We start from the raw sequence: 11,224 nt of genomic DNA, 5'->3' as shown, positions 1-11,224 counted from the left end.
ACAGGTGGGAGGGCAGGAGGTCTGTGGGAGGAGGTCTGTGAGTAATAGTGCCGACATGAGGGTGGCCTGGCGGGCCTGGATGATGGCATGTGGCACTGGCGGGCTGCCGCTGGTGGCCGCGTGCGGGCGGCGTTCGGCGGTGTAACTGCACCGCCGGCGTGCAGCTGCATGCGCTTCCCGGCCGTGTGTGCGCAGCCGAGCCTCACACCCCGCCCTTGCTGCCGCTGCCAGGCTGGAGCTGCGCCCGATCATGCACAATGAGCAGGTGTGCCAGGTCAGCACGCTGCTCACCCTGCTGTCTGGCTGCCTCAAGGCGCTGTCCGGCGGCGGCGGCGGCGGCGGCGGCGGCGGCGGCGGCGGCGGTACCGGCGGCGGCACCACACCCCAGCTGGCCCCAGACCACTACGAGCGCCTGTTCCTGTACTGCGCGACCTGGTCCCTGGGCGGCCTGCTGGATGGAAAGGACAGGCAGCTCTTTGATGCGCACCTGCGCACCCTGACCGAGCAGGCGCCGGAGAAGGTACCGTGGGGCGGCGGGAATGGGGCTAGGCTGCGCTGGCGGTCGTCTGGGACGGAAGCAGCGCAGTGCTTGGGGGGGTGAAGTAGGGGTGCTTGAGTGCAAGCCTGCGCCGCATGCGCGGCCAGGCCCCTGCCTGTGCAGCCGCTCCCGCTGCCGGCCGCTGCTTCCGCCTGTATGGCCGCGGTGCATTCTTTGTGCCTCTTGACAGCCGTACCGGCTGAACATGTCGCCACCTTTGTCTGCGGTACCGCAGATACTGGACTCCGACACTTTCTACGAGTTTTTGGTGGACGAGCGCAGCGGTCGGTGGCAGCACTGGCGGGACCGCATCCCCGCCTGGCAGTATCCCGCCGGCATCGAGCGGCCCCGCTTTGCCCAGCTCGTGATACCCACCCTGGATTCTGTGCGGTACGAGCACCTCCTGGGCCTGGTGCACTCTGTGGGCAAGGCCTCCCTGGTGAGCAGGGCTGGTGCGGCAGTGGCATGAGAAGGGAGGGGAGACGGGATAGCGCTGGTGGGGGCGGGGTGATGGGAGGGCAGCAGTGCGGTGGTGGCAAGCAGCAGGTGCAGGGAGCACAGCCGGCGGCCGCACGGGCAGTCGATGTCGGCGGCGCCAGCGGTCTGCGCGTGGGACCTGCCAGCTGCTCCCTCCTGCCCTTCCTCCCCGTGACGCCTGCTGCCCTGCGCGTCCCCCGCCCTCCCTCCTGCGCAGCTGGTGGGCGGCCCCGGCACCGCCAAGACCTCCACCGTGCAGCAGTTTCTGGGCAGCTTCCCCAAGGACGAGCACTCCTCCAAGACCATCAACTTCTCCTACCTCACAACGCCGGGCATCTTTCAGCAGGCCATGGAGGTGTGTGTGTGTGTGTGTGCACTTCTGGGGGCTGCCTGGCTTGTTTGTGGTCTGCAATGGGGGCTCGTGCTAGTGTGGCTGCAGAGGGGTGCTGCCAGCTGCCGGCTGCGGCGGCAGCCCCCGGCAGGCATCGTGTGCTGGCGGCATCCATTGCCGCCACAGCAGATTGTGCCCCCGCTTGCATCACACACACCTGCCCGCCTGTGCCTGTGCCACGAGCTTAACGCTCGCCGCTCCTGCCGCTTCGCAGGGCGCGGTGGAGAAGCGGCAGGGGCGCACCTACGGCCCCCCCTCTGGCCGCACGCTGACCGTCTTCATAGACGACATCTCCATGCCCGCCATCAACGAGTGGGGAGACCAGGTGTGTGTGTGGTTATGCTGTGGTGTGGAGGTGTGTGTGGTTGGTTGCCAGGTGGCGCGGCATTGAGCGCTGGGCCAGGCAGCTGCGGTCAGTCGCACGCCAGCCAGTCCCTCTGCGCGTGCCCCTGCTTATGCTGCTACCGGGGCGTGCATGCTCCTCCCTCCCGTTCCTCTCGCCTGGCCGCCACCGCCACCACCCCCTCTACAACCACCACCACCACCACCAGAGCACACACACACGCCACACCTCATGCACCCACCCCACCCCCGCAGGTCACAAACGAGATTGTGCGTCAGCTGCTGGAGCAGCAGGGTTTCTACTCGCTGGACAAGCCGATCGGGGACATGAAGAGCGTGGTGGACACGCGGTGGGTGCCTGCTGCTGCTGCTGCTGCTGCTGCTGCTGCTGTGCCACGCCCGCATGCCTTGCAAGACGTGGTGCCGGGCGCAGGGAGCGCACGGTCTGGTGCCAGCAAAAGTATGGTGTGCACGTGCGTGGGAAGCGTGTTGTGAAGATGCGGACGCAAAGGCTGGGGGGGAGAGGGATGCTGTGGGTGGCTGGCTGCTGGCTGTGGGCTGCCTGGAGGGGCGCCAGCAAGGCCACGGTGCAGAGCAGCAGCGCCGCGCTGCTCCAGCACAGCCACGCCTGGTGCTGGTGCTGCCGCTGCCGCCGCCATTCCTGCAAGCTGCCCGTCTGCTGTTATCGCTGCCGCTCTCTTCCAACATACCCCTCACCTCCTGCCCCTCACCGCCTGCACCCTGCCCTGCTGGCCCCCCTCCCGCTGCCAGGTTTGTTGCGGCCATGGGCACGCCCGCGGCCGGGCGCAACGACATCCCCAACCGCCTCAAGCGCCAGTTTGCCATCTTTGCGGTGCTGCCGCCCAGGTGGGGCGCTGGCGGTTTTGTTAGGGGCCGCGCCGGGCCGCCCTTGTGCACGCCCGCATGCCCCAGGAAGCTGCCGGCAGCGGCTCTCCTGAAAGATCACAGCGCTTCAGGCCAGCCGGTCTCTGGCTTGCTTGCCCACCGCCTGGCGCCTCCCCTCTCTGACCTTGCTCTTTTCCCATATATCTTTTGCGATTCTTGCTTTCCTCCCTGCTTTCCCCCTGCAGCGAGGCCGCCATCAACGGCGTGTTTGGCAGCCTGATGGCGGGGCGCTTCGAAGACCAGACCTTCAGCCCAGAGGTGCGCGGGCCGGCCCCGCATTATTATCATCGTAGCATATCATGCCTGGCTGCGCAGGCAGCGGCGCAGCCCGCGGGCAGGCGCGCTCGGCACACGTGCCAGTTGCTGGTGTCGGCATGTGCGCATCCGCGTGCTGCCCTTTACCCAGTGCTTCGGCTCAACCTCGCCCTGTCGTGCCTCGCCTCTCCCTTGCCTCGCTCCTCCCCTGCACTCCCTGCCACCCCTGCGTGGGGTCAGTGCCGCACGCTCCCTAGCCCACATGCAGACTATAGGCACAGGAGGCAGGAACAACAAACAAACCCCTCCCTGCGACCTTTGCCCGCAGGTTGTCTCCATGTCCCGCCGCCTGGTACCGCTCACCATGGAGCTGTGGGGGCGGGTGCAGGCCCGCATGCTGCCCACCCCCTCCCGCTTCCACTACCTGTTCAACATGCGGGACCTATCCAAGGTGGGTGCAAGGTTGCCGCCCCACATCCCCTGACCTCCTGGCCTCCCCCATTGCTGGCCTCCTGCGGCGCTCTCCGCTTCTCGCTGCACAGCGGCGTTGGCTCGAGGCTGGGTGGCACGGCCTGGCAGCCCGCCGCACTTGGCGGCAGCGCCGGGCCTGCTGCCGGTGCTGGTGCCGGGTGCCTGCTCCTCCCCCGCCAGACCCTCTCACCCCGCCACAGCCCACCCTCCCACTCCCACCACCCCTCCTGTCTGCGCCTCCCGCCCCGCCGAAGGTCTTCCAAGGCATCCTGCTGGCGCAGCGCGACCGCTTCGCCGCCCGCCCTGCTCCCGGTACCGCCTGTACCGCCGGTACCGGCACTCCGCCCCCCTACGGCGGCCGCGTCACCTCCCCCGAGGGCTACCTGCTGGCGCTGTGGGCCCACGAGTGCCAGCGCGTGTTTGGGGACAAGCTGGTCAGCCTTGAGGACAAGGGCTGGGTGGCAGGCACCGTGGCGGAGCTCGCCAAGCAGGTGGGTACGGATCTGTTGTTGCGTGGGGTATAGTGGGTGCGTGCGTGGTGCGGCGTGAAGACGGGAGCACCGGGCTGGGGCTCAGGGGCCGGAGGTTCGGTAGCCGCAGGGAGCAGGCGTGGCCAGGGCGCTGGCTGGCGCCGCGCCGGGCCGCAGCGCTGCCTGCCAGCCGAGCCGCGGCTCTGCCTGGCACGCTTGCCTGTATCTTTGCCGTCTCCCCGCCAGCTGGCCTCCTCCCCGCCCCGCAGGCCTTTGGGCCTGGCCTGGCTGCCCAGGTGTCCGAGCCGCTGCTGTTTGTGGACTACCTGCGGGAGCCGCGGAGGGATGAGGCCACGGGGGAGGTGGTGGAGGCGCGGCCCAGGTGCGCCTCAGGGCGTGGCGGTTGCGCCCATGCGCTGGCTTGTGTTCGCTGTTTGGTTGGCGGGGGAGTGGGTGGAGGGCGGGCGCCGCCTTGCCTGGCAGCTGCGGCTGCCTGCAACGGGAGCTGGCGGCCAACTGCATTGCTCGCTGGCCTGCACCGCTCCCCCGCCGAGTCTCCTACCTGCTCCTCCTCCGGAAAAGCTTTACCTTTACCCCGCAGTACCTCTTGTACCCGCCAGCTGCTACGATCTGCTCCCAAATGCACACCCACCGGCACCCCCTGCCCTCTGCCGTGCAGCTGCTACGAGAGCGTGCCCGGCGGCATGGAGGAGGTGTGGCGGAGGATGGACGCCTTCCAGGCGCGTTTCAACGAGGGCAGCCGCACGCTGAAGATGGAGCTGGTGCTGTTCCAGGGTGGGTGGTACCGCCTGTACTGCATGCCTGGCACTGCACGCTCGACATGAAGCTGGTGCTGTTCAAGTGTGGGTGGCTGTGTGGCAGCCAGCTGGTTGGCATGGCAGCATGCTGCTTGCTGGCTTTCTGACGGTGCTCGCTGCTCTGACAATTAGCGTTGCACTCATGGCCGAACTGACCTGGAGTACTGCATTGTGCTGCCACTGGTACCGCAGACGCGCTGGAGCACGTGGTGCGCCTGTCCCGCCTGCTAGCCATGGAGCGAGGCTCCGCGCTGCTGGTGGGTGCCTCCGAGGCTGCGCCAGCTGGCCTGTGCGTATACCAGCACAGCGCACCACCGCCTGGTCCTCTGCTTCCTTGCTTCGTTACTTTTCTTAGAGGCCTCGCCCAGGTCCAGCCCAGGGCCAGCCCAGCGCAGCGCCCCCACCTGTGCGAATAACCCGCGCATGACAACTGTTGCAACCGCGCTGAGGCGGCGTGCCTGCGCGCCGCGCTGCGTGTGCCCGGCAGGTGGGCGTGGGCGGCTCCGGCAAGCAGAGCCTGGCGCGGCTGGCTGCCTACATCGCGGGCGCCTACACCTTCCAGATCACCATCACCAAGACATACAACGTCACCAACCTGCTGGAGGACATACGGGTGCGCTGGGCTGTGCCGCGCTGCGCTGTGATGTGGTGTGCTGGGCTGGGCTGGGCTGGGCTGGGCTGGGCTGCGCTGGGCCGCGCTGCGCTGTGATGTGATGTGTTGTGTTGTGATGCGCTGCGCTGTGCCGCGCTGCGCTGCGCTGGGCTGCGTTGGGCTGCGCTGCGCTGTGGTGTGGTGTGGTGTGCTGTGCTGCGCTGCGCTGGGCCGGGCTGGGCCGCGCTGCGCTGCGCCGCGCCGTGCTGCGCTTTGCTGGGCTGCGCTGGGCTGCGCTGGGCTGCGCCGGGCTGCGCCGGGCTGGGCTTGGCTGGGCTGTGCTGGGCAGTGCTCAGAACCAGGGCCGACCGCCTGGTAAGCCTAGCCTGGCGCTGGGCTGGGATGGCTAGGTGGCTGCTCGCCGTCTGCCCGCTGTCCGGATGTGCCGACTGGCCCGCCTCCCGCGAGGGCTTAGCCGCCTGCTCAAGGCGACTGCTGTCGCCTGCAGGGCCTGTACAAGATTGCAGGTGTCAAGGGGCAGCCGGTCTGCTTCATCTTCACAGAGTCGGATGTCAAGGTGGGGTGGCGTGGCCCACCTGCTGTTTGTTTTGGGGTGCTCTTGCTTTCTTTCTTGGGGGCTGGCATGGCGAGGGCGGCCGCCTGAGGGCAGGCGGGGTGCAGCTGGTGCAGCAACAGCTGTCGGGTGGGTTGTAGTTTGTGCCCTTTCCCTACCTAAATTGGCATGTTCTCCCTTTCTTCCTTCCCTCTCCCCTTCGCCGCAGGAGGAGGCCTTCCTGGAGTACATTAACCAGCTGCTCATGACGGGTGGGCGGCGCGCGTGCCGCATGCATGCGGTACCACACACACACGCACGCACACGCACATGCACACGCATGCACACGAACTTCCCCTCCCTCACTCCAACTCCCTCCCCCCCTCCCTCCTGCAGGCGAGGTGGCTGGGCTGCTGCCCAAGGACGAGCTGGACGTCTTCCTCAATGACCTGCGCCCAGTCATGCGCCAGGAATGCCCAGGTGAGGCACGCCCAGTTGTGGTGGTGGTGGTGGTGGTGGTGGTGGCTGCGCTGCTGCGCTGCCGCTGCCGTGGGTGGGAGGGGTGCCAGGGAGCAGCAGCCCGCACCCTTCGCTGCTGCCGTCTCGCCCTGCCAGGCTCGTTGCCAGCGCCGGGGACCCGCCCTCACCTGGCTGCCCTTTCGCGTTGCCAAGCTTTCTAGCTTTCTTCCCGCCCACGGCCGTCCTTTCCTCCCATCCCGCGCAGGCGTGCCCGACACCTACGACGCCCTCTACTCCTTCTTCATCAACCGCGTGCGGGACCGCCTCCACATGGTCCTCTGCTTCTCCCCCGTGGGCAAGCGCTTTGCCCGCTGGGCGCAGCAGGTGCGCCACCTGCCTGCCGCGCCCGCTACTCGCTGCCGGTGGCTGCTGCCTGCCCCGCGAGCGGCAGCCGCAGCGGCCGGCTAAGCTGGGCCGGGCAGCCGCAGCCGTGCAGTCTGGCAGTGTGGGCTGCCTCCCCCCCCGCCTTGCCCACCTCCCTTGCCTGCCTCACTTCTCTCCCGACACACCCGCGCTCCTCATCCCTGCCTGCCTGCCCGCCTGTGTGCCTGTGCAGTTCCCGGGCCTCATCTCGGGCTGCACCATCGACTGGTACCTGCCATGGCCGGAGGAGGCGCTGACGGCGGTGTCCTCCAAGCTTCTGGACAGCTTCCCCATGGAGTGTACCGCGGAAACCAGGGCCGCCCTCAAGCACATGATGGCCTCGGTGCACGTGCAGGTCACCGCGGCATGCCAGGTGGGCGGGATACCCTGGTTGGGCAGCCCAGGGTACTGTTTAGTTCAGTATTTGATGCACATGTGTGCAGAGCGCAGTGCAACACGCGCAGCCTGCCAGCCGCGGGCATGAGCACACCCTCACCGTCAGCCCCCCTGACTGCCCCCACCCGTCGCACCGCAGGAGTTTTTCGAGCGGTACCGCCGCCAGGCCCACGTCACCCCCAAGTCGTACCTCTCTTTCATCAACGGCTACAAGCAGCTGTACACCAAGTGAGGCTGCGGCCGGGGGTGGCAGTACGCGTGTGTGCCTCTGAGTACTGGCGGTGGTGGCTGTACGAGGCCTGACTCCCGCCACCCCAATCACAGGAGGCATTCTGTGCCTCCTGTCGCGGCCCGCCCTCCGCTGCGACCTCCGGCCCGCTGCCGCCGTCCACCGTTGTCGTCCCGCCTGCCTTCCTGCCCTGTAGGAAGCTGGCGTACAGCCGCGAGCTGGCGGCCTCCATCCGCAACGGCCTGCACAAGATGGAGGAAGCCAAGGCAGACATCTCCAAGATGAAGGTGGGCTGAGGCTTGTGCGTGTGTGTGGGTGTGGGTGGTGCTGCGGGTGTGGGCGTGTTGTGTGGTGCTGTATGTGGGTGTGGGTGTGTCCACCCAGCTGGCTGGCCGGCCCGGGTTGGCTGCCTGGTGTGCCACCCGGCTGGCACAATATGTGGTGAAGCGGAGTTCTTGGGGGCTTGCTTACACCTTGTGTCGCCAACCCACGACGGCAGCCTGCGTGCTGGCTGCCGCGCCTCCTCTGCTCCTGCGACTCGCTGAAGCTTCTGCTGGTGCCGCTGCCGCCGCCGCCGCGCCTGTGCCCACGCCCCACCCGCAGGTGGAGCTGGCCGCCAAGAACCAGGAGCTGGCCCAGGCCAGCAAGCAGGTGAGCCCACGGCACCGCCGGGCCCCCATGCTGGCAACACGCACGGAATGCCTCCCCAGCCAACCCATCCATGCCCTTGACCAGCTCGGTGTAGCTCAGCGTGTTTTTTAACCACAGCAAAGGATCTTCTTTCTTGACAGAAATGGCTTCTTTCCTCCCGCCCCCGCCAAGCAGGCGGAGAAGCTGCTGCGGGAGATCAGCGACAGCACTGCGCTGGCGGAGAAGGAGAAGAACAAGGTGGCTGTGATCGTGGAGGCGGTGACCAAGAAGGTGGGCGGGCACGGCTGCGTGGCTTGCTGGTGCAGTTGTGTGTGTGTGTGTGTGTGTGTGGATGGGTAGGGAGGGCACGCGAGCGAGTGGTGGCGGTGACCAAGGCCGTGTGACAGGACGGGGCTTGCTGCTGGGGTGCTTGGGAGGGCTGGCCGTGGGGGAGTTGGGCTTGCACTGCTTGCTCCCAGTCCTCCCTAGTCCCCCTCGTCCCTGCTGGACTGGCGCCCGGGCAGAGCATGCTTCGCTGGCCGCTCTGCTGGCGCTAAGCGGGCACACCGCGCCGCCTTCCCCGCGCATCTCTCCCACGCCACCCCCACGCCTCTCCCTGCAGGCCGAGGAGATTGCGGTGGTGAAGGGCGATGCGGAGGCCGACCTGGCGCAGGCCAAGCCCGCACTGGACGCCGCGCTGGCCGCCCTCAACTCCATCACTCCAAAGGTGGGTTCATTCTGTTTTGGCAGAGGTGGGGCCTGCTCAGGCCTGCTCAGGCCTATGCTTGGGCGAGTCTGACGGCGTGCAGCAGGCACACCGTCCCTGCTGCATGTGCCTCGCCTCCATGACGGCGAGGCGCACAAGCCCTTCCGTCAGACCTCGCCATGACACGCGCACGCTCCTATCTGCCCTCCGTGGCCTGCCCTCCACAATCCCAGCCGCACCCTTTCCCCCACCCCCACCCCCCTCCCGCAGGACATTACCTCCCTCAAGGCCCTCAAGAACCCACCTGACGTCATCAAGCGCATCTTCGACTGCGTGCTGCTGCTGAGGCGAGGCCGGCGGCGGCGTGGGGTGGCTGGGCTGCTGCGCGAGGTTTTGCATGCGCCGTGGCGCCGGCAGTGATGTGGTGGGGCTGTGTGTATGCGCGTGTGTTGCGGCACCGGGCCCGTCGTCTGCTGCATGCTGCTGTGGGAGCTGCTGGGGCAGGGTGGCAGTGGTGGTGGTTGCCGGTGGTGCTGGTTCAGGGGCGGTGAGGTGTGTTCACATGATCGCATCGCATCGATGGGTGGATGTGCGGGTGCGAGTGCTGCACCTTTCGAGGAGCCGCCTGACCGGCACATGCCGCGCTGTGAGCTAAGCGCTGGATGGTTGGTGAAGTGCCCTGTCTCCCTCGCCAGGCCTCGTTCCTAGCACGCTGCTAGCGGGGCAGAGAGGAGATGCACCGCCTGGTCCATCCAGCGCTGCGCCCACGTGGGCTGCCTGGAAGGGTTGCGGGGCTGCCCGCGGCTGCCGGTGGCACGCGTTGCTGCCTTGCTGGGTGTGCCTCCTCGCCTCCCTGCCGCCGTGTCATGCCTGCGCTGCACCTCTCAGCCCTTTCCTCCTTTCCTTTCCTCCCTCCACTCAGCTCCTCCACCCCTGGTGCCTCCCCGCTGCAGGCACCTGCCCGTGAACAAGGCGGCTTGGCAGGATGTGAAGGGCGCCATGGTACTGGCGGGAACGTACGAGGAAGCTGTGAAGATGATGGGGGACATGAACTTCCTGCAGGTGTTGCAGGCTGCCGCAGCTGCAGGGCAGCTGCGGTGAAGCTGTGTGCACGCGCAGCAGCGGTGTGCAGCCTGAAGTGCACGCGGCGCGCAGGGGCGCCGCGCCGGCCGCCTGCTGCCGCTCCTGCCTGCCTGCCTACCTCCCCTGCCCTAAAGTGCTTTCCACCTGTCGCAGTCCCTCATGAACTTCCCCAAGGAGGCCATCAACGACGAGACAGTGGAGCTGCTGCAGGTGGGGGCTGGCAGTGGCGGGTGGCCGGTGGTGGTGGTGGTGGTGGCGGTGGCTGGTGGGGGGGCTGGCTGGTGATGGCTGGCTGCCTGGTGGAGGGGGGGCTTGCAGTGGCTGTTGGCAGCGGGGGCTGTGCTGTCAGCGCCTGGTGCTGGTGCTGGTGCCTAGTGGTGGCGGTGGTGGTGTGCCGTGTGGAGTCTGACGCCTGTGCTTCCCTCAGGCCAGGCTGGCCTCTACTTCCCCGCCCCCGCATTCAGCTGCTGTTCCCGCTGACCTCAAACACCTCGGCCTGCTGCCTACCCTCCCTCCAACTCTAGCAACCGTTCCCGCTGTTGACGCTGACACCCCCTCTCCCCCCCCCCCCCCCCCTGCAGCCCTACTTCTCCCCCCCCGACTTCAACTACAAATCCCCCAAAAAGGCCAGCGGCAACGTGGCGGGGCTGTGCAGCTGGGCCAAGTCGATGTGCAAGTACCACGAGGTGGCCAAGGTGAGGCGGTGTGGGGTGTGTGTGTGGGTACATGTGTTGTGTGTGTGTGTGTGTGTGTGTGAGGGGCGCAGCGTTTTGGTGGGGCAGCAGGGCGCGGTTGGCGGTGGCGGCGGCGGGCGGTGATGCGCGCGATGGGGCGGTTGGACGCCTGGCCACGGTTTGGCTTCCCACCCAGCCTGCCCCACCTGCCGTACTGCGCACCCCGACATCCTGCCTGGTGCGCTGCCCCCTCCTGCAGGCCGCAGCCTGCTGGTGCAGCTGGCGGACAAGGAGGTGGATGTGGGGGAGGGCTTCCGCCTCTACTGCACCACCCGCCTCCCCAACCCCCGCTTCTCGCCCGAGCTTTCAGGCACGCATTCTGCTTTCCGCTTCCCGCTTCCTGTTCTCCATGTGGGCAGCCTGCTGCATGTCTGGGAGGGGACGTGCAGCGCAGCTGCCTCCCCATTCACGGCGGCTGACCGCCGCTGCGCTCTGCCCTGCCTTCTCCCGCCTGCCGCTTCCTGCTTCGAGTGGCCTGTGGCTCTACACCCTCACCTTCACTTTCACCTTTGCCTCTATCTTTGTTTTGTCTCCCCCATCTCATCTCCCTTGGTATATCCCCCACCCCTGCAGCCAAGGTGGCGGTCATCGACTTCACGGTGACCCAGGCGGGGCTGGAGGACCAGCTGCTGGGCAGGCTCATCCTGCACGAGAAGGCGGAGCTGGAGGCGCAGCGCCAGCACCTGGTGGCCGAGGTGCGGCGCCGGGGGGGGGGGGGGGGGGTTTTCCCGGGGGGGGTGGGGGGGGGGAA

General features: G+C 67.8%; 1 protein-coding gene across 1 annotated transcript in view; it reads left to right on the top strand.

Moving 5' to 3' along the window:
- The window catches only part of CHLNCDRAFT_59252 (hypothetical protein), a gene marked incomplete at its 5' end in the record, with an annotated part of 51,016 nt that overhangs the window by 30,338 nt on the left and 9,454 nt on the right, over positions 1-11,224 (top strand). Inside the window, 29 exons of the mRNA XM_005843461.1 lie at positions 232-520; positions 774-977; positions 1,233-1,370; positions 1,621-1,731; positions 2,004-2,098; positions 2,520-2,615; positions 2,840-2,912; positions 3,238-3,360; positions 3,635-3,871; positions 4,120-4,232; positions 4,530-4,645; positions 4,861-5,036; positions 5,156-5,281; positions 5,769-5,837; positions 6,043-6,085; positions 6,210-6,293; positions 6,538-6,656; positions 6,889-7,068; positions 7,231-7,319; positions 7,517-7,607; positions 7,924-7,971; positions 8,146-8,241; positions 8,573-8,677; positions 8,927-9,060; positions 9,610-9,718; positions 9,893-9,949; positions 10,321-10,434; positions 10,673-10,856; positions 11,047-11,168. Of these exons, the coding sequence (XP_005843523.1) occupies positions 232-520; positions 774-977; positions 1,233-1,370; positions 1,621-1,731; positions 2,004-2,098; positions 2,520-2,615; positions 2,840-2,912; positions 3,238-3,360; positions 3,635-3,871; positions 4,120-4,232; positions 4,530-4,645; positions 4,861-5,036; positions 5,156-5,281; positions 5,769-5,837; positions 6,043-6,085; positions 6,210-6,293; positions 6,538-6,656; positions 6,889-7,068; positions 7,231-7,319; positions 7,517-7,607; positions 7,924-7,971; positions 8,146-8,241; positions 8,573-8,677; positions 8,927-9,060; positions 9,610-9,718; positions 9,893-9,949; positions 10,321-10,434; positions 10,673-10,856; positions 11,047-11,168 (3,541 nt within the window). The remainder of the gene's footprint in view (positions 1-231; positions 521-773; positions 978-1,232; positions 1,371-1,620; positions 1,732-2,003; positions 2,099-2,519; positions 2,616-2,839; positions 2,913-3,237; positions 3,361-3,634; positions 3,872-4,119; positions 4,233-4,529; positions 4,646-4,860; positions 5,037-5,155; positions 5,282-5,768; positions 5,838-6,042; positions 6,086-6,209; positions 6,294-6,537; positions 6,657-6,888; positions 7,069-7,230; positions 7,320-7,516; positions 7,608-7,923; positions 7,972-8,145; positions 8,242-8,572; positions 8,678-8,926; positions 9,061-9,609; positions 9,719-9,892; positions 9,950-10,320; positions 10,435-10,672; positions 10,857-11,046; positions 11,169-11,224) is intronic.

This window comes from Chlorella variabilis (genome assembly GCF_000147415.1).
Source record: "Chlorella variabilis unplaced genomic scaffold CHLNCscaffold_30, whole genome shotgun sequence".
NCBI lineage: Eukaryota > Viridiplantae > Chlorophyta > Trebouxiophyceae > Chlorellales > Chlorellaceae > Chlorella > Chlorella variabilis.
The sequence above is the reverse complement of the archived record's forward strand: the minus strand, read 5'-3'. Positions and strand labels throughout refer to the sequence as shown.